Source organism: Arabidopsis lyrata (genome assembly GCF_000004255.2).
Source record: "Arabidopsis lyrata subsp. lyrata unplaced genomic scaffold ARALYscaffold_8, whole genome shotgun sequence".
Classification (NCBI taxonomy): Eukaryota; Viridiplantae; Streptophyta; class Magnoliopsida; order Brassicales; family Brassicaceae; genus Arabidopsis; species Arabidopsis lyrata.
In genome coordinates this window covers 16,002,788-16,029,829 of record NW_003302548.1, presented here as the reverse complement: position 1 = coordinate 16,029,829, position 27,042 = coordinate 16,002,788, and the positions used below count along the sequence as shown (strand labels likewise).

Here is a 27,042-nt window from a genome sequence, read left to right as displayed (position 1 = left end):
AAAGGACTTACATTCATATATATATATATATATATATATATATATATATATATAATCATCTGTTTCTGGAGCATACATATAGTTCAAGCCGAGGAGATACATGCACAACTATGTATAAATGTATGAATACTTTAGGAACAACGACAAACAATGGCTTATACAGCTCTAGACCAAGTAGGATATGTACATCACAGACTGTACAGAAAACGGGAGCTAGAAGAATAAACAAAGGTAGTGACTCAAAACAAAAAGAGACAGAGGAGAATGCAGCAAAGGAAGAATATCGATACCCGATGTAGAGACTTCTCCATCTGCACCATCCTCTGGTTGTTGTTCCCATTGATATATCGCATGTTTTGGAAAGGATGAGCCAAAGTGTTAGTAAACGTTCCAAATATCCTCGTGTGCACCATGTCCCCAAACATTCCGATAACCGGGTACAAGAAACTCATCATAACCGCATTTGCAAGATCAGTTGATGATTCCGTTGCAGTAAAGCCACCGTAATGACGAGAAGAGTGAGCTTGATGATGATGTTGCAAGCTCGGGTTTAGCGATGAAGCGGTTCTTTGAGGTATAATCGTAAGTTCTGAAGACGATGAAGATGAAGACATGCCTCTTCCATAAAGAGGAACCAACGAACCAATGGAGATGTTAGATTTGCATACAGGACAATTTTGCTGCTGGATAATAGAAAAAGAAGATGATTTCTGCACATCTAACCATCTATAAATACAAGGCCAACAATATAGATGTCCACAGAGAGTCACAACAGGATCATGAGCCGTTTCTAAACATATGTTACAATCAAAACAACCACTTTCGTGTTCCGTTGGAACCGCGATATGATTCGGCTTTTGTTTCAATACAAACCCATCACCATGTGCTCGTTGAGCATCAAACCTAAAGAAATTTCCTTCCATGAACGTAGTAAGATCCTGAGGAAATAAAGAATAGAACTGTATCAGAACCAAGATCAGAAAAACCCTAAACAAGTCAAATCACAATCCAAAATTATGATCTTTATGATTCCAAGCAAACGAGTTAACGATCAATTTCATTCGAATTACGATTTCCAGTAATCTGGGAGAAAAAAAGATTAAAAATTTCCTAAAACCAGAAAACAGAGGATTCATCAAAGTCCTGAATCAAGAGCAAGAGAGAACGTACTTTATCGGAGACGACGATTATATAAACTTGAAATTGCGAAGGAGAAGGCACAAGGAGAGAGATCTCAGGGATTCGAAGATTATTAAGTAGAGGCTTACTATTATGATGATCAATAATGATGATGTTGATGATAGAGACGACCACGATAATGATTGATGAATTATTCAAATTATATCAATAATATAAGAGAAAATTTAGATTTATAACTAAATTGTTCGATAACATTTTTCTTAATTTAAGAACTAACTCAAAACTGATGGTAAGGTTTTTAATTTGTTACAACAGCATAAATATCTGTTATTACCAAATTATAATTTACACTCACAACAGAAACTTTTTTTCTGGTTCCAAGTGTAACCAAACTTAAAAAGAACCATCTCTCAGTAAGTCCATGTGAGTCCAACTATGTTCCTCCGTCGTTTCTTCTTCTTCTTCGAACTCGCTCCTTCTTCTTCCTCTTCATCTACCTCCTTCTTGCTGCTCTTCTTCTTCTTCTTTCGAGAAGACTCTTTCGATTTCTTACCAGGAGTATCTACAACCGGAGTAATGTCTCCGTTTGTAGTACTCCCTCTTGGAAATGAACCTTCTTCGTCTTCTTCGAGCTCCCAGTTGCAGAAAAGACCGCCGTTGGTTTTGCTGTTGCTTGCCATTGGTAATGGCTCTCCTGCTCCGGGAAGAAGGCTGTTGAAAGTGATGTCCCCGTTTTTCCCTCCTTTGCGTTCTGATAGGATCCGGTCTGGTCTGATGATTGTGCCGAGAATGCTTCTGTTTGGTCCTAAAGATAGGATCGCTTTTGTGTTTGTTAGAGTAGACAAGGCCATTGCAAAGGCTGATCGAATCTGCATATAAAGAAGCCGTCTCTAATGAGTATATATATCCATCTTGAAAGTGTATACTTTGTTGATAAACTAGAGAAGTGAATAGAACCTGAAAGTAGTTGAATGAGCTCTTCCCAATGTCATTCTCTGGTGTCTGATTATCCAACAAAACCAAATAAAACCAATTGTAAGATGCATTCTAAGTTTCTTATTTATACAAAACCAGAGCTCGTAGCTGACCTGTGGATCCTCGATAGAGATGAGACCTGGCCGGGCTCTGTTCAGGAAACTGGAGAGACAAACACGAAAATAGACAGATATGAATGTTAAGAGACACAAAAGGTAGAGGTAGATGTTTCATGGAGTTTAGATTACGTAATTAAGATGAGAACCAAGTAAATAAAACTCTCCAGTGTCGGTTTAATTACTTACCCTTTGTCGTATTTTGAAAAGAAAGAACCTCCCGTTTTGCAAGATACACCGACATCTGCGGTGTTTAATTTTCGCCCGTAAAAATCAAAGAATTTAACCTACAATAAAGAAAAAGATAGATTTTAACCAACAAATGAAGCCACAGAATTTAAAGCTTTAAGTAGCGATGACAAAAGCATACCAATAGAACTCCCAAGTTATGCTCAGGTGCGCTTCGACCATCCTTGAGGTACTGTTTCATAGAAGAAACAAAGATACAAAAAATTTCCCAATTTAGAGATGTTTTTGAAAGTGAAAGATCTGGTAATGTGAAATTCAAGTAACCACTTTTACCTTGAGAAATGCAATCAGCATTGCAAGAAGTGCATATGAACCAATTCCACCACTGTACACCTGAACAAAAACATTAATGACAATTTTTGAATATTTGGCATTGTGAAGAAGGATGGTATATATTAAAGAAAAGCAGACTATTATATCCAGACCTCATTAAGTTCTCTCTGCTGTAGAAATACTTTCAGAATTAGACATAATGGTCGTAGAGGAGGCAACTTTGATACTGCATCCTGCAAAATAATCCGAGACTTGTTGTAAGATTACATAGATCAACATGATAGGCTGCTAAAGAGTATTATTCAGCTGAAAAATCCCAAAATTCATGAGAACTATTTAGGGCAACAAAATGTACTATCACAAACCTGTATAAACTCAGCTGCCTTAGGTCCATTCTCCATATCAAAACTGCAAAGCCAGTCAGTGACATGCTTAATACTAGCTAAATTCATATAATCCATTCACAAAAAAGACATTTGTGCGTCTATATATATAGATATCTGCTGCAATTACAGAGCTTTCTAATCAACCATGGACCACAAAGCTTTTGTTGAGAATATATAATAGCCAAAGTTAAAGTTCCTTCAAGAATTGCTATGAAATCAATTAGTGTGTTGCTTACAATCTATTTAAGCAAAAAGCGGACTGAATCTAAAAGTGAAGCTAGAAGGTAAATTGGGAAGATAAAAAACCTTAGATCAAACGCAATGTTGCTTTTCTTCTCAACAAACTTGATAATTGGTACACGAGCCTTAGCAATCACCTGTACAATCAGAGAAATAATTATGAGCCACGATCTCTCTAAGATACTGCCATATGATAAAAGAAAGCAATAAATACCACAAGATTCTTCGCAATTCCCCTTTGTGATAATGCCCTGGAGAGTGCGCGTAGACCTAATTGAGGATTAGTGAGACCTGATTCCAGAATGACCACCTTCATAAACAAAAAAAAAAAAAAAAAGATTAAGACATGAAAAATCTCTCCAAACACTAAACAGTATATGTCTCAAAAATGGATGCGGAGATAATCGTTGTGTTAAGCTCTAAGGTATTCTTGTTAATTGCATCACATAGTCAATCAAACAAAAGTGTTGTTTAACACTTACATCTATATCACTTGTTGGAAGATAAAGCCCTGTCTTGTATGACCCAAAAACCTCAACCTACAACAGAGATTTCAGTTTTCGAAACTAAACAAAACTCAGAGAGAGATTGAATTTTCCAAAGTTCGTACCTTGCAACTTGGCCAGATATACGTAATAACACTCGAGACACTCTCCACTGCTGCATCACGCTCAGCTTTTTCTGCTTGTGTTGGTAAGAGAAAATCACAGAAATCTACTATTTCTGCAATACACAAAGATCAAATCTTCTTCTCAACAAGTTTCTAATAAGGATGCAACACCAAAAGGAATTCTCAAATACAATCAAACTAACAAAGAACCTAAACTCAAATAGCCACATTTATCAAGAACTAGCACAAAGACTCAAAACAAATTAGCTCACTTTCAACAAAACTAACAAAGAATCTAAATTTATCCAGAACTAGCACAAAGACTCAAACTTTGGATGATTTTGAGCTCAATACCTTTATGCAATTGAAGCATTGGGATCTTAGAGAAACTATTCTCACTAAACCAATTACTCTCCAATCTGGGTTCTTCATCTTTCTTCCTCTTCTTACTCTTCTTCTTCGACGATGCCACAACCACCGGCGTTACAGGTTCGACGCCGTTCTCAGTCGTCCCACCGTCAACATCGAGTGAGAAGAAATCCACCGTAGCTGATTCCACCGGCGTTGTAGCGACGGTGAAATCTGAAATCTCTTTGCGGAAAACAGAGTATTGGTGAGATTCGTCATGAGTTGGTGGAGATTGGTTCGAATCTGAGAAAGAAAGTGGAGGAAGAGTATCGTATACGAAAGCTGGAGCTTCCGTTTTAGCATCGGAGTCCTCCATTGACGGCAGCTTAAACTTTGGGGTTTAGGGTTTCGAAGCCGTCGGGGAGGAGCTACAAAACTTAAAAGTTATGTCGGAAACAGAGTACAAAACAAAGGGCAAAATTAATTAATTAATTTAGAAAGAAAATAAATGGAAAATAAATTATGAATTAAATAATTTTAAAGTATTTTGTTTTTTACAAAATTTTTAATAATGAAGTAAAGTTGTACATTGCTTATTATACTATTTTTTCTTTCATAATTGTATGTTTGATTATGTATATTTGACAACAACACAAAAAAAAAAAAAAAGGTATTTATAATGAAGATTTGTATGTTTTTAATATTGCAATCTAATTTTTTAGTAGAGCACATACGAATATTAGTGTACGTACTAGCAATTATTACATCTATGTTCATCGAGACATTCTTGTTTGCTACTGAACTTACTCCTACGAACTTATATTCAACTAAAACCCGTTAATAGAGAGATATTATCAGACTCTCTTCTCACTTGGCAATGAAAACGATCTCGAGAGTGGTTCCATAGGTTCTGATCTCAACTCTATGGTCGTTGTTGGTGAAGAAATAGAGAGCCAAGGTCGAAGAAGAGGTGTTCCAACTCTAATTGAAGATTCATTAGGTACACAATCACTACGAGGTTGGATTGGTTGCATCTCTAGCTCAGTAGTACCTTGTTGTTGTTGTTTCTGTTGTTGTTCGAAAGAAGTTTCAGTAACATCAAGCACTTGATGGTCATATTCTTCAATAGATGCAATCGTGCTTGTTTCTGTTCTAACAGTTGAATCATCGCCATATATCCCATGCCTTCTTTTCCTTCTGGTTGCTTTTCCCCAACCGCGAATCGTCTCTCTTATCCTCTGAGGTATCAGAGCCGCTTTATAGTTCGTTCCCATCTGGAATCAAAACAATATTCCATTATCCTCCAAGGAGTTTTCGGAAGCTGTCAAAAGTCGAAAGCTCGAAACTGTTTCTAAATTACCTGAGTGACTAGTGCATAAAGTGGCAGTGTGCTGTAGCTGCATAGAAACTGTCCAGCAAATCTACAAAGTGGAAATCAGTTACATTAAACTATGAGACAAATGCACAACAGTCTCGAGGCTAAATCGGGACGAAAAAGAAGGTTTAATTACCCTAAAAGAAGTCTGAAGTAAACAAGGTAATGATTCTTAAGGAAGCAAGAGCTGTACCCAAACTGCCACTGAAGAAAAGGAATAACAAATGCATTGTAAGTTCAAACTTCAAACCCCAAATCTAAAGTTTGAAAAAGATTAAACGAATATATGTTGCATTTGTCATACCCAGAACCAGAAGAACGAAGCCAGTTCAAAAGAATTCTGTTGGAAATAGAAAACAAGTAGCTGGTAGTTTTACCAAACCCGAGAAATATTGGTTCGATGCAACGGAAGTTAGTAAAGAGTTTTGCAAACCTGGAACAGAATGAAATGAATAAGGGACAAGAGTAGTTCTGGTTTATTGAACCAGAAAAGTTCATCCCGAGGTCTCAGCTTCACTCCGGAAGGATACTCGGTTAACCCGGCATTCTCCAATGCCAAAGTTGCTATTACGTGTTGCAACTTAGCACCAACCAGAAGAACAAGCTAATAAAATGGGAATGGGAAATTTTACTAAGCTGTGATGTTTACAAACACAATACAAGAAAGCGAGAATGCTGAAAATGTAATTCTTACAGTAACAGGAATGATCGCTATCCAGAAATAGAGATTCGACCCTGCAAGTATCAAGAGGCAAGATTTAAAACTAAAAATCTTACAAATATGAAAATTTCTCACAATTGAACTAAGGGAAAACAGAAAATGTTCAACTGTCTTTTGGTTTAGTCATACCTTTTATATTAAAGAGCATGAAAGCAACTACGAATCCCCAAAGCGGCCCACTGCAGAAGAACATTGAAGCAAAAGTTATTCAGTCAATAACTAATGCATCCATTTATCCAAAATGATTAGTGATACAAGAACTCAAAGCCTGATAGATATAAAGCTAAGTGGATATATCACACTATGTTTCTACAAGATGAGGTAGCTAACCTCACACCAACGATCCTTTGGAACTCTTCTTCCATAGAACGAATCATGTAGCTGTGAAAATCGTACTTCAATGTGAGATGGTGATTCTGCTCATTAAAGAAGAAAAGGAAACAGTACCAATTATAAGTAGTTGTATCATTATTGTCATTCATAAAATTGAGAGTGGAAAAAGCAAACGTTCATACGGCATATAGTATCACCCACCACAATGAATCCTTTGCGGAGAGTAAGATAGTCAGAACGATCAACAGAACGTCCGAATTGCCGGAAGAAACATGTCTGCAAGGAGGTGAAAAACATACCACCCATTCAATATTTAATTGTTTCGTCATATTTTCTAGAGAACGGAAGAAAGAATCTTACCACCCATATAAGCAATCTATTCTTGGCCAGAGGTGCTGATGTATGATACTGGACAAACGTTGTTTGCCTTCGGAATATTTTTTCCCGTGCCACCACTGCCACACAAATAATAGATCTTTTACAACTTGAGAGATAGACATTTACTCAATAATCAAAGACTTGAACCACATCAAATGAGCAGCAAACCATAATGCTAGAAAAAACTTGTAACAGCATTGTAATCATGCCGCTGTGATAAAGTAGTAACCACACTTTCTCTTAGTTCTATAATGGAGCGGATAGAATCTTGCGTGCCATAGTTGGAAGAACAAGATAACCATTTAGTGCTCACCAGTTAAGCAATCGTGTCGATCCATACGAGCTACATCTTCCCAGATCCTCCAACTATGAATCTACATAGAGAAGCAGATCAATCAAAACTGTTGATAACAGAGGTTCTTCCCATATCAAAACAGAGAAGAAAGCACACTATCAAACACAAAATACACAGTAATTAAGATTTAAATGCAAAGGAAAACTTTAGCTGTTAAAAAGATATTACCTTGACGATTGCAAGGAGCATGGTCAAGCAGCTGTAAGTTACATGTGTAACAGCCATTATAAAGATGAAGCGATGCAACTGTTCAAGGCCTTCATATGAAACAAACGGCTCATGCCCCTGCAAGATTGAATTTAGTTAGTCCCTAAGAAATGATCAGAAGATTCTAATGCTAATGCTAAAGACTTCAGTCATTTTAAGTTTGAACCTCGCTGCAGGTGGTTCGTTTTATGACATCCAACCTTCTCCTAAAGATGTTGAAAAAGAGTGATTTTGTTAAAAGATTCCGCTTGACAGTTGAACCGCTTTCTAGCTCCTCTTGGATCTCAGATCGTGTACACGGAACAAATCTGTCGTTGTAGAAACTTGAAGGGACACATATGTTGGCTATTGTACTAGAGGTAGCTGTTAGAAGAAGTGATATGAATCCAAGCAGCATCAACTCTGTAAAATAACACCATTGCAAACACACAGAAAACATTTAGGAAACCAAAAAAATGAATCATTAAGTTTCGTTTCAGAGCAAAACCTTCTTTCATCTTCTCTAATGCAGCAAACATAGGTTTCCTCTTTGTCTTCCTCAACCACTATGACAAAACCACAGAAGTAAGAAGATGAAACAAATGATTCTAGAGAAGATCAAATCACAAAGGAGGCTTTTTTTTTTACTCACAGTGCTAAGACGATAAATGGAGCGCTCAACGATCAAAGAAACAACAACGAAGACAGTCAACACAATAGCAACAGACCAAGTAGGTGACAATGCCAAAGATCTCTCATTTGAATCTGCTTCATTACCATTTTCTTCTCCTTCTCCCATTTTCAAAAAAAGTCGGATTCTTTACACAAACAAAGCAAGTTCCTCCTCTCTACCCAAATTCAAACTGTAATTTCCACAACGCAAAAGAAAATTTTAAAATTTGAGAAAACTCAATAACAAAATCACATTCCTTGATTCTACAAGTATAAAAATCTAACCTTTAAAAACCCATCTAGCGTTCTTGGAGTAATTAACAATCAGAATCGCAGATATCTGATTGGCTTAAGACAAAAACTGAGATTCTAGTTTGGTCGTAACCCATAAACTTTGAGTCTCCTTTGGTAAGATTTGTAGACTCCAAGAAACTCGGAAACGCTTTAATCACCGGAGCAACTGAAAAATCAGGGGAGATTCAATTTCAATCAGCAGCAGAGGAACCCACACCATGAAGCGCCAAACACAGGTCGTTGAAAGAGACAGTACACAAATTCGTAAATGACTGTAGAAATCTAGAGAGGTTATTGTGGTCTCACTTAGTTCATAACTTCATGTACTAAAAATTTGTTTTTTGTTTTTATTTTTGGATACAAATGTTGACAATAAGAAAGAAGGAGAGAAGGAAGATTCGACAGATACCGAAAACAAACTTCTCCACATGATCGATCATCTGATAGACTGATACTCTCTCACTTTTGTTACTATTTGTTTGTATCTAATTTTATTTTTATTACTTTCTCGAAAGTATCGTATAAAAAAGTTATTAGCAAAATAATGACGATTAAATAAGCTGTCTAGTACCCAGCTCTTTAGGAAAGTTAGCTGGAAGCTACCTAAATGCAATAAATGCATTGGAATATGAGGTCTTGAAACTCCCGTTATTTTTTTTTTTATTTTTTTTGGTTGTCAATTCGTTAATTGTTAAACAATTTTATAAGAAAAGAATGACGTAATTGCTTTTACATGAGGCAGAATCTCATCAGGGCCGGCGCAGAGGACAAGTTACTGAAGCCATCGATTTGGGCCTCAAAACTTAAGGGCTTTTTTATCTAAAAATTTGTTAAGTTTTCTTATAAACAATTATTTTTGTAGGGTCTTTTAAAAATATTGTGGGCATTTAGAGACAACTACAATATTCTTTTTAATGGTAAAAATCTAATTTAAAATATTTTTTTTTATTAGGTTTAATTTTGCTTAGGGCACCCAAATTTACCGGGCCGATACTGATTCTCATCAAAAAGACTAAAAGAGAAAGAAAAAAAGCGAAAATCCGCAAGAGATTACGAGGGCTCCACATTAGCCATACGTGTGCGTGTGTATGCATGACCACACAAAAAAAAAAAAAAAAAAAAAAAGGAGTTTTCCTAATTGTGTATGGAGTTCCTCTATGTTGTTCTAATCATCTCGTTGATATAAGAGATCCTGTGAACAATGACATATAGATCTTTCATGGGGCTAAAGTTAGTTGTGTTAATGTCTATTATGGTGAAGAGTGATTTTGTGGAAAAGAATAACGAAACTTCATGATATATATATAGTATTGTTTTGGATGTTGATGATATGAAACTTTAATTTTGTAAACAACCTCAATTCCTCATCATTTGGCTAAGAACACACGGGGAGAGTTCAGAAGATTTCAAATGATGAGGTTGAGCTTGCGTAAAGACACTTTGGTTTGCTTGAAAGATTTGGTTAATTAAAATGGTTAATGAACTCACGAGTGTCGCATGTGCGTTGAGCCGTTAATTTGTTAAAATGGCTAAGGGTAAATTGGTATACTGATCTCGGTTAAGTGTAAAACTAGAGATCTAGTTATAGTTTGAGAGACTTTGAGATTATCGAAATCTATTGGAGTGCCTACCTTGTTATATATAAGTTCTTTAGAGCAACATCAATGGTTGAATCCTTAAAAGGATTCTTAAACATATTTTAATAATAAATTATGACAATTTTGAAGTTAAGAGTTTTTGATGAATCCTTAAAAAAAAATTTGTCCAATGGTAGAGTCCTTAAGTAGATTTCTTAAAAAAAAAAAAATTATAACAAATATTAGCATCAAAGTTATGAGAACTTGTTGTTTCACAACAGAGAAAGATTCAAAAATGTATTCTTTCCAGAGGTAAGAAATAAACTCAAGAAAAAGGAAAACATACTTAAGCCATCCCTTCAGCTTCAGCCTTTCTTGATAAGTGTTAGTCTCGGCCTTTCCTCTCAAAAACCTAAAAACAAATTGCTTTACACCAAATTATACCTGTCATTGAATAAGAAACAGACCAATTAAGAGACCAAAGGGTATTCAACTCCAGAAAGATAAGCACCAATAACATACTTAAGCCATTGTAAAATTGGTGTATAAATTTGAAAGCAGCAGCTAAACCGGTTAACTCTTTTATTAAGGAAAAACTACATATCACAGAGACTTGATTAACAAAACAACTCTCTACTCAAAGAAATTCCAAACAAAAGGTTTATTATTATTATATGGAATTCACCAGATTATGCTTCATCTGCAGAATTGTCCTTTGTAGAAAAAGGACTTATCCTCTGACTCAATTTACATTTTTGAGTTTGACCAAGAAACAAAACATGTTTTTACCAACATTTTCTTCTTCCATCCTCTTTGGCCAACAAAAACAGTCAAAGAGTTAAACACTTTTCGGTGCTATTTTTTAATCAGCATTATTCTTCTTTAATACTTTGATTTTCCACAATTTAAGAATTTATAAAAGCTTTAAAATGATGCTGAAGATTTGAAGAAATCAATGCTACTAACCTGGTAAAGCAATAAAAGCATCAAAGATCAGAAGGGTTTAATTAGGGATTAAAGGAAGAATACCTCTCTAGGCATGAGTGTCTTGGGAATAATTCTGTGGTCAAATAACACCAAAGATGAGAAAAAAGAGAGACTTATTCAGATATGTGAGTAAGCAAGTATGACACTTAAATGGTGATTAGATGAAGAGTTACCAAATAACATGGCGACCACCATCATGAACAGCTTGTGAAACCAAACCCATCAAACCTATGCTTCCACCTCCATAGACTAGATCAATGTTCCTTAAAACCTGTAATAGTATACGAAAAACAGAGTAAACCATCTTTCTCATTACAGATAGTTTCAGAAATGAGCTAAGAAGAGAAATCAAAACCAAAAAGACTATGTGGTGTTTCTTTTTTCTCTTTGATTTCTCTAAGAATCTGTGTGTGATCAAATTAATCAATTCCCAATTCAACAAACCTTAATTTCGATATAATCTAAAAAAACCCTAATTCATCACGATCTACACAATCAAACACATAGAATCATACCTTCAGAAAGCGATTGTGGCTTGATTTGTTGACGATTTGATGATCATGACGCCGGCTTTTCTCTTCCGATTTGTTCTTCGTCTTTCGGAGATTAGAAGAGAAGAGAGACAGAGAGAGATCGCAGAATGGTCGGGAAAGATTTTTTTTAATACTTTTTCTGTTTGCCATCAAAACTTGCCACGTATGCGTCTCTAAAAATCACAAAAAACTCTAAAGTAAGGAACGCACCTTACCATTAATCACATTTTTATTTATTTTTGGGTTTTATTCATAAGGATTCTCACCAAGAATCCCTTTAGAACTGCCCATTGGGCTTGCTCTTAGAGAATAGTGAATTCTTGTGAAAGGGTTGTCTCTATCAAACCGTAGATAAGTTTGTTTAACGAACTGATGCCCATGTAGCTTAGTAATTACGTTGTTCTTAATTATAGAAACTGGGTCACGGAAATTCAGTGATTGAGTTATTAAATCGTTGTGCCACTCTTTTCCGGTTTAATCCCATATTCGTGTTCATGCGAAATCGAGAAATATATAGCTTAGGAATCATCAAAGCTTGAGTCTAACAAATTATCTCAATCATCAAAGATTAAAATTTATTTAATATTTATAGAGATTTATATAGTTTTTATAAATATAAAAATAAAAATATTCAAATTATATTTACAAAATATGAAGTCTAACAATAAAACTAAAGTTATTCAAATTAAAAAAAGTTTATATCCAAGTAAAAGTCTAAAACCGTAACAAATATTAAAATAGTAGAAAATAGCCAATAACAGAAATAAACTAATAAAACATCGCGAATTCAAAACAACTAATCTCGATTATTTCTTTCACCATTATATTCCTTCTCTTTAGACGGTACTGTAAAGTTTCATACAAAATCTAAAACAAAATGAGTCTAAGAACTAAAATTTTAATTTTAAATAACTAAATAGAGTCTAAAACTCTATATTTTATTCCAAAATCAAATGATATTTTCAAAATCCATATCCAGCCGGTTCAACTGGTTCACTGGGTCGCGGGTTAATGGCGGATTTTTGTGGGTTTTTCCGGTTTTGAAATTGGTGGGTATTAGCACTAAATCCAAACCGAAAAAATGTTCGGATCGTGGGTTAACCAGTCGGACCTGAAACACTGGAAAAAAGGGTACCTGCACAATTTGTGAAAGAGGTAAATTCTCGCCAATCATTGAGGAGACTCGTGAAAGAGACCCATAAGTTAGTCCAAGCAAAAAAATTAGGACCACCAAATGAATAAAATAAAACCGGATCATTTATTTTCGAATAAATTACGGATTTTGTCCTTTTTCATAAGGGCATTTGTGGATTTTGCCCTTTTTTGAATAGTTTACGGATTTTGTCCTTTTTCATGCTCCAAAAATATAATTTAACATGCGTTTCACTCGTTATGTTTGAGTTTAGTCGGTTCCATTTGTTCTTAGGGTTTAGTATTTGGTATAAAGTACGTATTTTTGGAAAAAAAAATCCTAAATACGTACATTTTTAAGTGTTAAAAAGGGCAAAATCCGTAAACTATTCAAAAAAGGGCATTTTCGTAAGTTTTTCCCAAAAAAAAGGGCATTTTAAACAATAATCCCTTTATTTTCTTTAATATACTAATAACTAGAGTTTTAGAGCCACCTTAATTTATTATTATTTTATTTAAAATGTTGTTTAAAAAATTATATTGCGGTTTTAGACATTTTAGATTTTAGTATTTTACAAAAAGCAAATACTATGTAAGGGATTACAATTTTTTCTTCATTCGACCGGCCTTGTTCTTAGTAAGTGAGATATTGCTGATTAGGAAAAACGGTTCAATGCTCAATTTGTAACACACATGAATCGAACAACATGTTTTTCTCTTTTCTGTTTTAAATCAACAAACAAAAAAGATGGTATTTGTTTGTTGGAACTTCAAATAATTTGTCTTGTTTGAATCAATCAACAATGGTACAATGACCACATAAATATATCGTTACTAAAAAAGAGCATAATTAAGTACACAATTGTCTACTTTTGGGATTTTACTACGCATCAGAATCTTTAGTTATCATGAGGTCTAAATACAAAAGCGGGTCCTTGTTGGTCCAACTTTTGGGAAATCCACCACATGTCCTAAAAGATTCATTACAATAAGCCAAAACTACATATATATGACATTCAGCATTATATGTGATGAAACTTTCGTGATACTCTTTGCTCCAACGATTTCATATAGCTTGTACATGTAAGCAATGACAAGAGAAACAATGTCCTCCAAGCATAAGTTTCCAAATCATTTCGTATATGTAACCTTATAGTGGTATTACTGGTGTACATCATCATTATATTCATTTTGGCCAATGCTCCTCTTTTTTTCTTTTTTTGCCACCAAAGCCAATGCTCCTCTAAGTACCGAATCTTTTCGTTTTTCTGTTATAATCATTCTTTTTCAAAAATCGTGATTTGCCCCCTCGCATTTACAAAGTTAGTATGAATCTAACCAGTCCTGTTAGAAGCGAATCATTTGTTTCCCTTTTTATTTGTGCAACTACTTTTTACTTCAAACATCTTTTACAATATGCATATGTAACATTTTATTTTGTTTTTTAGTTGAAATAATTGTTTCTTACATTAGACTAATCACTAGATGGTAACTCGCGGTACACCGCGGGTCTATATTTTTATTAGAAAAATTTATTAAGTTTTGTTTTAAGATACTCTATAGATATATATTATTGTTTTGTTTAATTTAAATGTATAATATACCGTGAGACGAAATTTTATAACAAAAATCGAAATTTTATAGATAGACGTAGTATAAAAACAATAGATTCAATTGTATGATTTTGAATAAGATGCTGATTTAACCCGTTTTATACTGATTTTACTCGCGGTATACCGTATGCTAAATTTTAAATAATAAAATGAGGATTTAATATGTGTTATAGCGATGTATTAGTGATATTTTAAATTTATATTAATATCAATCCTAACCAAACCCGTGTCATACAATTCGTCCCGTAATATTTAAAATATTTTATAAAAACTCAAAAACCATAGCTAAATGGGCAAACAAAAGCCAAAAAATTTAAATATATCAATTAGAAATATTTGAATTATAAATTTTTGAATTAGAAATTTTTGAATTTAATTAGAAAAGATTGCTCCATAATTTTAAATCTTACGTATTTAATGTATTTATGAAGATTTGATATTTGAATTTATTTGAGAACATTACTTATTTTTAGCAATTTCAGAAAAAGACATGGGTTAAAGCTTGAACTGATCCAATAATTAAGGTCTGAATTAATAGTTTTGCACCGGCCTTGTTATTTCATTTGTATTTTCTAATTATTTTATCACTATTCAAACTTTAATGATCCATGTAATTAACACTAACCTATTATTGTTATATAATCACAAATATTAAAAATAATATGTTTAGAACTGCCATGAAAAAAAATTTAAGTATGCAACTTTCATTAGTTCACATAATGAAAAAATAAACACATAGAGTATTAGAACCCAATAACAAAGAATCATGTCTACCAATTTTGTAAAGACCTACAGAACCCAATTTGTTTTTATTCAACTCTCTCATATACCCAAAATGAAAAACTTAGAAACGGAAAGTTCAAACTCAATCATCGGTGGTTTAGCAGATGAAGTCACCGTCGTTAACGGTCACAGTAACGGCTCCGTCGATCTGAGCCTTGTTTCTTCAAAGCTGCAGCAAAACGCATGGATCTACTCTCCGTGTAGCGTATCAAGGAGTTCCCGGCGTGTATTTTGAAGCTACCACTGGAAAAGCATATCCGAAATATGAAGATATTCGGTGTGATCAATTCGATGTTGCGTTTCAGGCGGTGGAGCTTTGGATCGCCGATCGTCTTGTTTTGCCAATCGAAACCTAAAGAATTACGATCTCCTCCTCGTCACCATCTTCACATCGTCGGCGAGGTTTAGATCCCGGTTCACCACTGTCTCCTAGCTCTTCCCGGAGTCCGTACAGATTGCATCACGTCTGCGATTTCTCATTTTCTATAAAACTGGTGAGTTTTTATTAGACTAATTAATGAAAGGTATTTATAATGTTTTGAGAATACTATAGGGTTTTGGGTGAGTGAGTTCCTAAAATTTTGAGAATACTATAGGGTTTTGGGTGAGTGAGTTCCTAAAATCTTGCTGATCAAGTACACAATATCTTCAAAATCTTTTATTTTTGGAATTGAATAATTTTCTTGCAAATCTCGAAAAAAAAAGAAATATAGAAAAGATAATTATGAGTAATTAGTTGGGATGACAGCCAATGTTAGAGATTTAGAAGGAAAGCGAGAGATTTTTGGCAACAATTTTTGAACGTAACATCTTTGATTTGGGAGAGATTTTTGGAATATGCTTATACCGAAATATATGTGTAATTATCTACATTAATGACGGGTTTTTTTTAGATTTCCTTAAATGTCTTATCCAAGATCCGGATATAGTAAAACCGAGTAAAACCCGGATCCAAATTATTAAAAGCAAAAAACCCTGCAAAAATATATATGTAGATTGTTATTTTGATTTTAAATTTATTGCAATTTAAATGGGCAATTGCCTATATTTAATCTGTTATTGTAAAAGAAAATTGACATAGCTTATTATTAGAATATTAAACAAATTTATTAACATAATATATATATATATATATACTGTTAAAAAAATAAATACGTTTTTTCTTTATAATTTCATAATATATGTATATATTGTTAAAATCTGGACATTTATTATGAGCATAAATATGAAAACGATTTTCCATTAAAATCGGCTATTTATTAGGGTCATTAATATGAAAGATATTAAGACAACATGGCTTCATTTATTAGTTTGAAATTAAGACAACATCCCTTAAATTGCTAATCTAAGATCCGAATAGACTAAAACCCGGGTCAAATCCGGATCCAAAAGAATTAAAGCAAAAAAGTACTATAAAAATGTATATGTAGATTGTAGTTTTCAGTGCAAAATTTCCTTTAATATAGTAGCATATTCTCACTGTTAAATTTGAGACAAAATGCGAATTTAGGATAGATTTTTTTTTTTTTTTTTTGGGCAAAGCGAATTTAGGATAGATATTAACTAACCTCTAAGAAAGAAAGACTACATATAGTTGCAGGAAATACTGTTGTCTAAGTCTCTAAGATTTGACACATTTAAATTTGTATCTAGTTTGGCATAAATTTATGAAATAATAAACTGTTATTGTAGATTCTTTAATAGTACTTCTTCGAAACTTTTTTAAAACGCAGATAGATTGGTAAAAACAATGATCACGTAAAATTATCACAAAATCGTTTTATCCGAATAAAACTCAATCTGGCCAACTATATATATGCATTGCTCTCATATTGAACACCAACGAATTTTTATCGGATATGCCAATATATATATCATGCTTAGGTTTGTCTTAACCCTAAGATACATGCATATCACAATGTATTTATTGCTGTCACACAAGATGTGAAGATCTTCAGACGACTTTTAAATTATTCAATCAACGTTCGCTCTTTTTTTTTGTGAAACAGTCAGCTTTCATACTCACAACGAGACAAAGACGCACATTTAAAAACATATACCAAACGAAATGGACGATTTTAATATCACGTGGCATTTGACCAACAGCGTTTTAGGAACAAGCTGTATAATTTATCATTGACTGGCCCAAATCTATAACCAAATCTCTATAGGCCATATTTCAATTTTGTACTAATCAAGTGTGTATAACTAAAGAGAATCAATCTTTCATTTTCGTCCATCAACATCACCAATTACGTGCCATTGATTGCTTGTTTCACTTCTTTTGTTTCTAATTGTTCATTTAGCTATCAATATGTCATTGTTACAAAGCTTTTAGACACAAATAACAACAATAGATTTTGAGTAATTCAATTAGAGGTGAGACTCATCAATGTTGCTTTCTTTATGTTTAGACGTGAAACCCATATATTGCAGACAATATACAGGGTCTAACTAACCTATCTACATATTTACTGATTCAAATTTGACAACCTAAATTAATTATACATAATTTAACACATGTTTTGAATTAATCCAAATTCTTAAACGTTTTCATTCTTAACTTTTGTTACATGTAATCTATGTACAATGAACTTAGACTGCCATTAAATCAAGATTAAAGAACACATGTAGATAAACCAAAAACTTCATGGTTACGAAAGAAAATAGGTTAAACCGAAATATATTGCAAGAACTTTTGTATTATGGCCTATTTCACCAAAAGATTATCTTAAACAAACAATTTTTGTTGCTAGGTTTCAATAACTTCTAACAAAAATGAAAATAAAACTGAAGTATATCTTATGATTTTAGTTTTCACCATCCAAAAATTCCCTAAAAAGTTTCAAAATATCAACAAAAGTAACCATACCAATCAAACAACCATCTTCATCAATCACCCACACATAACTCACTCTATGAGCAATGGCTTGTATCATCACCGCCATCAACGAACTCTTCCGATTACACACTATCGCCACCGATTTCCTTGCCATCCTCGCTGCGCTACTAACCGACCTCCCATACGAAGACGTCATTCTCGTCCTCCCCGCCGGAGATTCTTCATCCGACGAAGACCCGGACGACAACGACAACGAATCAATGAGTGAGATCAATCCAACCATCCCTTTATCTTCCAAACGATTCCTAACAACTCCAACTAGACTCTCCGGCGGACCACTACCGTCGATATACGACATCAAATCTCCGGCAGAGAGTGTAGCAACCGCTGCGACAGCGGTTTCATCGCAACAAGCGAGTGTCATCGGTGAAATCTCACCTATCAAAGCCATACATGGATCTTCTTGATCACATCCTTTATCAACCACGGCAACAGAGACATTGTCCAAGATAGCACGAGAGATGGTGGAGACGGCGGAAGCGGCTGAGGAGTAGTAATCAATGGCGAGGATAGTGTGTGTACTATTGATAACTCCAAGATCGGAGATAGAAAGCGACGGTAATGGAGAGAAAACGCTAATGGAATCGAGAAGGAATCGGATTATATCTTCTTGTGTGATCCAGCAGAATTGTCGGCTGTTCTTATGGGTTGTTGAGGTTGTGTTGGTGAGGGAAACGACGACGTTTCGTGTCAAAAGTTTTTGTTGTTGTCTTCTCTTTGTGATTGATTTCGTCTGAATCGGAACAATCAGATTCTGTGCTCCTTTGATTATCAGATCAATAGCTTCAATCAAACTGAAAAAAACAAAACCAAAGATTCAAGAACAGAGCCAAAAAACAGAGCATTAAGAAACAGAACCAATGTATGGATTTGTAACATACTTGCAAGAAGATTGAACATGGACGACGAGAGAACGAGATTTGGGAAGAAGAACAGAGACAGATTCGTCGAAAGCAGAGGAAAGAGACAAAACATTGTTGTCGAATTTCGCTAGGTAACAGATTACATCAGCCATACAGATCTTACCCAAACACTCACACTTATCATTATCCTCTGTTTTCTCATCGTGATTACAGCTCCATACGGTGAGGAATGGTTCATCAGAGGATTTGAGAGCGGCGATGGCGTCAGAGACGGTGGCTGTGACGACGGAGAGACAACATAAAGGTGGCTTACCGATACAGAGGTCAGATACTTTGTGAGACAAAAGGGTTAATGCCATAAGAGAAGAATTTGGTTTTTGCAGAGAATGTGAAGGAGAAGATGGAGAGAGAGAGAACAGAGGAAGAGTGGTTATAAAGGAGAAGAGAGATTGGTACGGTGTTAAAGTACATTAACACAAAACTACTTGGTCTAGGGTTGTGTACAGATAGATTTTTTTTACTTTTTTGTGTTTATTACAGGTAGATTTTTTATTTTTACTATAATGTTTGGAATTTAATTACAAAATGCTGACTAAGAATTTTTTGTGATTTATTTGTTTAACTATGATAGGCTAGAAAAATCTGTACATTTTAAAATTAAGTCTTCAAATGGTTTGCACTAAAAAGATAAATTTTTAAATTTTATTTTGTGTATTTATCGAATTCGGGATTAATGTTATCTCTTATTCAACAATGAAATCAGATTAGATTAGTCCATATGATTTGACTAGATCTTTATGTCTTTAAGAAAATTAAATACAATTTCTTTAGTCTAATATTTTTATTTTGGTTGTGGATCCTTATCTTTTAAGTCATATGTAAATGGTAAGTATGAAATGAATAAAGAGAATCAAGAGATAAAGATGAACGAAAAGATGAATATAAGTTATAGAAGAATATTACAATTCCATTCATTCTTCTACATTATAGAAGAGGAATATCTGTTGTTCTTTATATTTGTTCATTTCATTTTTCAACAAAACAAATTTAAATGTTTCTTATGTACATAGTCAAATTTCAGAAAAATAAAAATAATTAGTCTATTATATTTCTTAGAAGCCTTAATATCTTTCATTTTTCTAAGAAAACGACTATTTATGTTCTTAATTACAAAATGGACAAAGGGAAAGGGGATTCGAAAAAGTAAAAAGAAAAATATTTTTTGGTGAGTAGTAAAAAGAAAAATATTTAACCTAAGAACATTACAACAACACTAATAATTTCTGAAAATAAAATATTAAGATGGGGTTATTACCGATTTAGGGCTTTATTGGCCCAAAACTTAAGAAAAATGAACAATTATCTGGACTTATAGTTTTAGGTATTTGTGGGTTTGGTGTAATGACTGTTTTGCCTCTATCATCTGTATCTCTTCTTCCTCGTTTCCTCCATCTCCATCGTGGGCAGCTCTCCGACCACCACCTTCTCTTTTCCGACCATAATCCTTACTTCGCATTGTCATGCTTCATTAATGCTATCTCCATCACCTCCATCAACTTCATCACTTTCAACGCCATCAACACCATCTCTTTCATCTCCGATTCAAAAAACGTCTTCGTCACCAACACCGATTTCCTCCGATGAACTAATTCAATTGATTTCGTTTTGAATAAAAGAAGCTAAACCCTAAGGGGATCATGTGTTTAGTAAACCCAAGGGCTCCAATCATAAAAATTGATTGAATCAAAATTTCCAATTTATTATCAAATCTAAACCAAAATTGAAAATCACATTTACAAATATATGAAAGAGATGGGTTTGAAGCTTTAATCTTTTGATCTTATTTTTGTCGTTCCCCTGCGCTTAAATCCACTTCGTCACCGGATCTTCATCTTCACCAACATCTCTCGCATCTCTCTTTCACATACATGAAAGAAATTTGAGGGGCAAAATTAATTATTATTTTTATAATTTCTTGGTAGCTTTGTGTAAGGGTAAACGAGACATTTCCCTATAAGAAATAAATACCTAAAACGCAATGTCTCGCAGATGTACCGAAATTGTTAATTTTGGCTGGAAAAAAGCCCAATCCGGTAATTGATTCATATAGAAAGAAATATCCACTGAACACGAAATTAGATTGATATTAAAGCAGGACTAATTGACGTCTGACTATTTTGCTGGTGCCACCGTGCTTGGTGGATGAGTATTTTAACGTAAGACGGATATTGCACATTAGTAGCGACATATATTTTTAGTAACGGCTGCTACTGTTTTATATTTTTAATCGTTTTTTGTTTTTGTTTTATTACATTTTAAATTTTGATATATGAAATGGGCATCTTGGCAAAATATATGAAATGGATAATTGGATATCTTGGCAGATTTGATATATGAAATGTGTATCAACATTTTAATATAGCGTAAACTTAAGATTAAAAAGTGTAACGAGCATTACTTTTATATACACTGTTCATTAAACAAATAATTTTCTATAACGAATCTTCACATCAGTAACATTTAAACATGGATAAGAAGACAGAACTCTCATATGTTTACCAACCTATATAGCTCATGGGAAAACGGCCATTTTCAACCCCAACTATTTGGGGGTGGGTTTTTCCAACCCAAACTAAGACCCCCCGTCAATTTCTACCCAAAATCAAAACTAATTCAAATTCAAAACCTAAACTAATGAAAATTAGCCGATTTCAACACGACAGAAGACGGTGTTAGCTCGGGATTTAACGGCTGCTGAGTCAGCGATATCGTGGCATTGACATGGCGGAAAAACGGCCATTTTCAACCCCAACTATTTGGGGGCGGGTTTTTCTAACCCAAACTAAGATCCCCCGTCAATTTCTACCCAAACTCAAAACTAATTTAAATTCAAAACCCAAGCCGCTGCTATATTCATGTAATCTTGTACGTAGTTGGGTCGTGAGAGAAAAACTATTTATATATCGAAGGTGATCTATCATTCGATAGTCCGACTGTGTATTACTTACCATGTGATGGATCTTGGGGTTGTATGATTTCTAAAACAATATGGTATTGTCTCCATTTGTGTCGAGTTGAAATTTCAATGAATGGCAGTGTGGTACCATAGCTTTAGAGTTCATGAATTGTTATGCGGATTGAAATTTTTGTGAATTGTAGTGATGATGATTCAGGTCACGAGACTATAAACACAATTGATTTCAGACAAGTTTCCAGATAGAATGTCTGTACAATGATTCCACTGCAGGAAGAAAGACAAAATCTTTAACTGTGACTTCGACTCCGGACTTATGTCGAGGTGCAGTCACTTCGGATTCTCCTTGTGGTGATAACCACTTCGACTGTTCCTCTGACTCACGTAATCTAATGGGCTTTATCCTTCGTGGGCCGTTATCTTGATTACGTGGCAATCTTTGGTTCATCCCGGCCTATTGGTGCGGGATCCGACACCAACAGAACACAATTGCTAGACCAAACTATTCAGGAACAAATTTTGATTTTTCCTGCTATTGCTACATTTCTTTCAGATTCCGTTTACAGTGCTTGTGAATTCATAAAATCGACGAACATTTTTCTGTTTCGAGAGAAAATGAAGAACCCTAATTTTAATTTTTCCCCAAAATTAAGACGACGTCGTTTCGTTGTTTAAAGGGAAAAAAAATAAAACGTCGTCGTTTTCATTGACCAGAAGCCACGTCAGTGAAAACGACGACGTTTTATTTTTTCCCGCCCCAAATAGTTTGGGTTGGAAAAACCCACCCCCAAATAGTTGGGGTTGAAAATGGCCGCTTTTCCGCCACGTCAATGCCACGATATCGCTGACTCAGCAGCCGTTAAATCCCGAACTAACACCGTCTTCTGTCGTGTTGAAATCGGCTAAATTTCATTAGTTTTGGTTTTGAATTTGAATTAGTTTTGAGTTTGGGTAAAAATTGACGGGAGGCCTTAGTTTGGGTTGGAAAAACCCGCCCCAAATAGTTGGGGTTGAAAATGGCCGTTTTCCCATATAGCTCATAGAGAATCAGGGAAATTTTTTTTGATTCTTAACTCAAAATATATACCTTATGGGGCAAAAGCTAAATGAATTTGAGGGCATATGACCCTAATGTTTATATTAAAAATACAATGACCTATGTGGATAGGTGTGATCCAACAACTTGTAAAGAACATACATATAAAAGGTCCATACTCTCGATAGTTATGTTTTTATAAAAAGTAATGAATAATATCTACTTTTTGAAAGGTACGATAACGAAAGATTTCTATAATATATGTTTTCCGCTATCCATTGAGAGTTGAGACCCATGAAATGTATACATAATATATACACTTATGTGATTGTGATATTTGGTTAGAAAAATACGAAAGGAATCAGTGCCGGCTCAACATTTTTATGGGCCCTAGAGCAAAAAAAAATTTTGGACTCTTAGAAATTTTTTTTTAATGTTTTTTTGCTGTAAAAAAATTTTCTATGCTATTTTTGTTAAAAATATTAATTACTAATACTAAAAACAATAAATAAAAAATTTTATAGACCTTTATAAATTTTATTTTTATGTTATAATCTAATTTTTTAATATTTTTTAAAAAATATTTTAGAAAATGAGCCCCTTAATTATTGGACTACGGGATTGGACCTCTGGCCGTCGCACCGCCCGCCCACCCATCTGAGCCGCACTGAAAGGGATAAACTTTTGTCGCTTTTAATGATAGTATTATAAACACCACTTTTGAGTTTTAATTTTACTTTTACTCCAACTAGCTGTCACCGGGTTGGACTAAATTGTCTTATTCCCTTCCCGTTTCTCATGTTCTTTTGTCATACGAACAGTTTATTAATTGCTGAAGATCCTGATGAAACTACCATATTGTAAGTAAAACCTGATTAGTCTCAAACTCTCAATTCGATCTTATTTTTGTTAAGCCAAAAGATGTAAAGGCAAAAGCCTAACTAATTTGGCCAAGTAATTATTCCAAAATAAGTTTGTTGAATATATTTCATAACTGGTACCAACCTTTGTCTCTTCATGTCTTTGAAGTGGAAAACACGTTTTCTTGTTCAAAACCTTAAAACGTCGTACGTCATATGGAACAAGTTGGCCAAGTTTCGTAACATCTCGTTTTGTGTTGTGTTTGCTACTTGCAAGTTATTTTAATTTTCTAGGTAAGTAATATTATCCCTATATGTTTAGAGCATGCATGATTATTCTAACGCTATATTTATGACATAAATATTTGCAAATTACACATAGAACCAAATTTATGTGTGTCGTCTATGCAATTACTACTAAACCAGACAAATATCCAAATTTTCTTTTAATATATTAGAGTACAAGACTATAACTCCGATCAAATAGACATCATGAAAAAACTAAAGAAAACTAATGAATTGTATAAATTTAAAAATTGACTAATAATTTAATATATAAGATAATTTCTTTGTTAAAGATTTTTTTTTTTCAAAATTGTTAAATCTATATTTCCCAACATTTTATAGAGTTTAATGGGTAATAGTTAACTAAAGTTAAGTTACTCTAGAATTCTTTTATACATCTCTAAACTGTGGTTTGGGAAGCTTTGTTGAAATGATATACTCCTTATAAAAAAGGGACTTTTTGGCCATCCAACAGATATAAATAATCATATGACAAAAGCATTAAATAATCATATGACAAAAGCATTAAATAATTTATTTGAATTGTAATTGACGAAAGTACATATTTAGTTAGAAATCATGTGTATTATTGTTAACATATAAATTATACGAATTTTTTATTCGTTATAGAGAGAGATTGTCAGATTAGCTGTTAGAGGATACCCAAACGATCCCATGATCGGTTTAGACTAGATGGACCGTCCGGTTTAAAGCAAAATTGTGGAGCAAAAACAAGTGGGCCGTAGCTCGTATAGCCCAGTTTTCCAATGGAATTCACATTAAAAGATAGCACAAGTATCCCACATCGGCCAATGTAAAATAAAACTCTTTGTATATATAACATTGGGGAAGCAATGATGGTCACGACCTTACTTGAACAGGATCTGTTCTATAGGCTCGAACCTCTGTTTCCTTGATTTCTCAAGAGACAGGCCCTTAACCCTGGTTGATGAATCATGACCGTGCGATTAGAGCGTGATTAACGGCTACGTTCTTCTTCGGTTGCATCCGGTGCTGTAGAGGATCGTTACTCGGCTCCGTTCTACCTTGCCGGGGTGGTCGCACGGCGGTCTGACAGGCCCCTTTTTTCTTCTTAATTTGCTCTCACTGTAGAGGGAGAGAGTTTATTCATTTATCAAATTCTTTTCTATATAGGTCTTTCAGTGTTGATTTGAGTTACTGAAACTATTAGCTTTTTAAGAATACATGGTCTTAAAACGATGAAAGTTGTAAAAGCTTATACCAGAACCTTGTAATTAAATTATTACTTTAGACGATAAAAACTAGAACAAGCAAAAACCATTACACGTGAAATATCTTCTATGACTGATTGGAATAGAGGAAATTGTTGAATATAAGGCTATAATAAGCCTAGTTTAAAGCATTTTTAATGATGGTTTTATAGTTACTTTCACTTGTGTGTAGGAGTGGCTTCGTTGATACGAGAACATTCATTCTTCAGAAGAGGAGGGAAGAATGGATTAAACGGAAACATTTGTGGCCAACATTTGGCATCCACAGCTGAAAACGCCTTGCAGCACATTGGTGCAACATTATCAAACTTTCCTGTGAAAACTGCTTTGTGGATTTCAGTTACACAACCTTCAACGTTGACAAGTGATGACAAACATTTTGTGAGGTCGATCGGAGAACCAGGGATGAAAGGGAATTGCGGTGTCGTGTGTGCGGGTGCACCTGAGATGATGCGAGAGCAACCATCCTTGAGAAGAGGAGGGAACAATGGATTCAACGGAAACATTTTTGGCCAACACTTTGCATCCACTTCCGTAAACGCCTTGCAGCATGTTGGTCCAACGTTTTCAAACTTGCCAGTTAAAATAGATTTAAAGATTTCGACTTCACAACCTTGAATGTTGAGGAGCGATGACCAACATTTTGTGAGATCAATCGAAGAACTAGCTAGTCCTGGTGTCAATAGAGTAGTGGCACACAGAGTCGTCACAACTAGAATCGTGGATAGAAGAGTTTCGATCCTACCTTCCATTGCACGTATATATTGTTTCCTTGTTTTCCTTTTGATATAGAAGAGTTAGAGTGAATTGCTTGATTGGGATGGTTTTGGTATACAAAAGTAACAAACAATTTATAGAGTAGCTCAAGTTAAACGACTTTGGTAAATTCATTACGAGAGTTACACTTATGTCATCCGTTTTGACAATAAAAACATGGAAGTGTTACACTGTTACAAATTGACTCACTCAAGTTGTATAGGTTTTAAACAATAAATTCAAAAGAAAATAAAAGCAAAACAATCTACGTTGACTGTTTACATTTTATTTTTGTAATAATCATGCTTAATCAACGACTATAATCTGTAACATACTTTCTTCAGCATTTCTAATATTTTGAATTGATATTAGTATATATCCCACATCGGTCAGGTTACTCAGGAACAGAGTAAAATATAGTATATATAAAGAGTGAGAGCATCAATTCTAGATTCACGGAGCCGTGCAGTGAGGGCATAGCGAACTATTCTTTCGCCTTTTACTAAAGAATACCGTGTTCTCTCTGCATTTAAACGGCATACGCCTATTTTTGGAAAGGTTTATTTGTTAATAAACCTCCATCAAATCTTCAGTTTAAAATATGATGTGAAATATATTGCTCTAAGGTTAGTAATGGTCAGATAAAAGCTCAGTGTTTGTTACTAGAAAGGAGTAATACAAAAGTTAGGTTAACATATTACGTTTCTTTTTGGACAAAGAATATATCCCACATCGGATGAAGAGTAGAAGTGCATGCGAGACATTGGTAAAGACTAAAGAGGTTGAATATATTTGGTTTTAAAACCTATCTTTGTGCTTGGAGCAATGATGCAGGTTG

At 34.3% G+C, this 27,042-nt stretch overlaps 5 protein-coding genes and 1 long non-coding RNA gene across 7 annotated transcripts; all 6 read right to left on the bottom strand.

The window, feature by feature from the left end:
- Positions 1 to 93: 93 nt before the first annotated feature.
- Positions 94 to 1,277, bottom strand: LOC9300350 (E3 ubiquitin-protein ligase RMA3). The gene is made up of 2 exons (XM_002864228.2): positions 1,171 to 1,277; positions 94 to 938 (listed from the first exon to the last, which is right to left on the bottom strand). The coding sequence occupies exon 2, from the start codon at positions 921 to 923 to the stop codon at positions 240 to 242; it is 684 nt and encodes a 227-aa protein (XP_002864274.1). The 5' UTR covers positions 924 to 938; positions 1,171 to 1,277; the 3' UTR covers positions 94 to 239.
- A 104-nt stretch (positions 1,278 to 1,381) lies between these two features.
- LOC9300349 (non-canonical poly(A) RNA polymerase PAPD5) lies at positions 1,382 to 4,800 on the bottom strand. Its single transcript, XM_002864227.2, has 13 exons — positions 4,344 to 4,800; positions 3,990 to 4,102; positions 3,862 to 3,918; positions 3,594 to 3,689; positions 3,446 to 3,516; positions 3,119 to 3,161; positions 2,906 to 2,986; positions 2,754 to 2,813; positions 2,602 to 2,652; positions 2,421 to 2,518; positions 2,229 to 2,277; positions 2,098 to 2,142; positions 1,382 to 2,009 (listed from the first exon to the last, which is right to left on the bottom strand). Exons 1-13 carry the CDS (start codon positions 4,711 to 4,713, stop codon positions 1,551 to 1,553), a joined length of 1,593 nt encoding a protein of 530 aa, XP_002864273.1. The 5' UTR covers positions 4,714 to 4,800; the 3' UTR covers positions 1,382 to 1,550.
- A 196-nt stretch (positions 4,801 to 4,996) lies between these two features.
- Positions 4,997 to 9,121, bottom strand: LOC9300348 (MLO-like protein 11). 2 transcript variants are annotated; one of them, XM_021030065.1, is made up of 17 exons: positions 9,061 to 9,121; positions 8,643 to 8,817; positions 8,338 to 8,548; positions 8,194 to 8,251; positions 7,873 to 8,108; positions 7,668 to 7,784; positions 7,458 to 7,518; positions 7,127 to 7,221; positions 6,968 to 7,042; positions 6,764 to 6,849; positions 6,563 to 6,612; positions 6,407 to 6,447; positions 6,146 to 6,316; positions 6,017 to 6,052; positions 5,849 to 5,916; positions 5,698 to 5,758; positions 4,997 to 5,611 (listed from the first exon to the last, which is right to left on the bottom strand). In XM_021030065.1, the coding sequence occupies exons 3-17, from the start codon at positions 8,482 to 8,484 to the stop codon at positions 5,192 to 5,194; spliced, it is 1,722 nt and encodes a 573-aa protein (XP_020885724.1). In that variant the 5' UTR covers positions 8,485 to 8,548; positions 8,643 to 8,817; positions 9,061 to 9,121; the 3' UTR covers positions 4,997 to 5,191. The 2 variants fall into 2 exon arrangements, with proteins under 2 accessions (XP_020885724.1, XP_020885719.1); XM_021030060.1 differs by lacking the exon at positions 9,061 to 9,121 and having other exon boundaries at positions 8,643 to 9,054.
- A 1,195-nt stretch (positions 9,122 to 10,316) lies between these two features.
- On the bottom strand, positions 10,317 to 12,040 carry LOC9302066. Its single transcript, XR_002329680.1, has 4 exons — positions 11,731 to 12,040; positions 11,389 to 11,486; positions 11,258 to 11,288; positions 10,317 to 10,672 (listed from the first exon to the last, which is right to left on the bottom strand). It is a non-coding gene; the product is annotated as an uncharacterized LOC9302066 (long non-coding RNA).
- Positions 12,041 to 17,959: 5,919 nt separating this feature from the next.
- LOC9300346 (CBS domain-containing protein CBSX5) lies at positions 17,960 to 19,668 on the bottom strand. Its single transcript, XM_002864224.2, has 2 exons — positions 19,059 to 19,668; positions 17,960 to 18,971 (listed from the first exon to the last, which is right to left on the bottom strand). The coding sequence occupies exons 1-2, from the start codon at positions 19,397 to 19,399 to the stop codon at positions 18,086 to 18,088; spliced, it is 1,227 nt and encodes a 408-aa protein (XP_002864270.1). The 5' UTR covers positions 19,400 to 19,668; the 3' UTR covers positions 17,960 to 18,085.
- A 5,616-nt stretch (positions 19,669 to 25,284) lies between these two features.
- LOC9302065 lies at positions 25,285 to 26,265 on the bottom strand. The gene has a single exon (XM_002864223.2). It carries the CDS (start codon positions 26,198 to 26,200, stop codon positions 25,607 to 25,609), a length of 594 nt encoding a protein of 197 aa, XP_002864269.2. The 5' UTR covers positions 26,201 to 26,265; the 3' UTR covers positions 25,285 to 25,606.
- Positions 26,266 to 27,042: the final 777 nt, after the last annotated feature.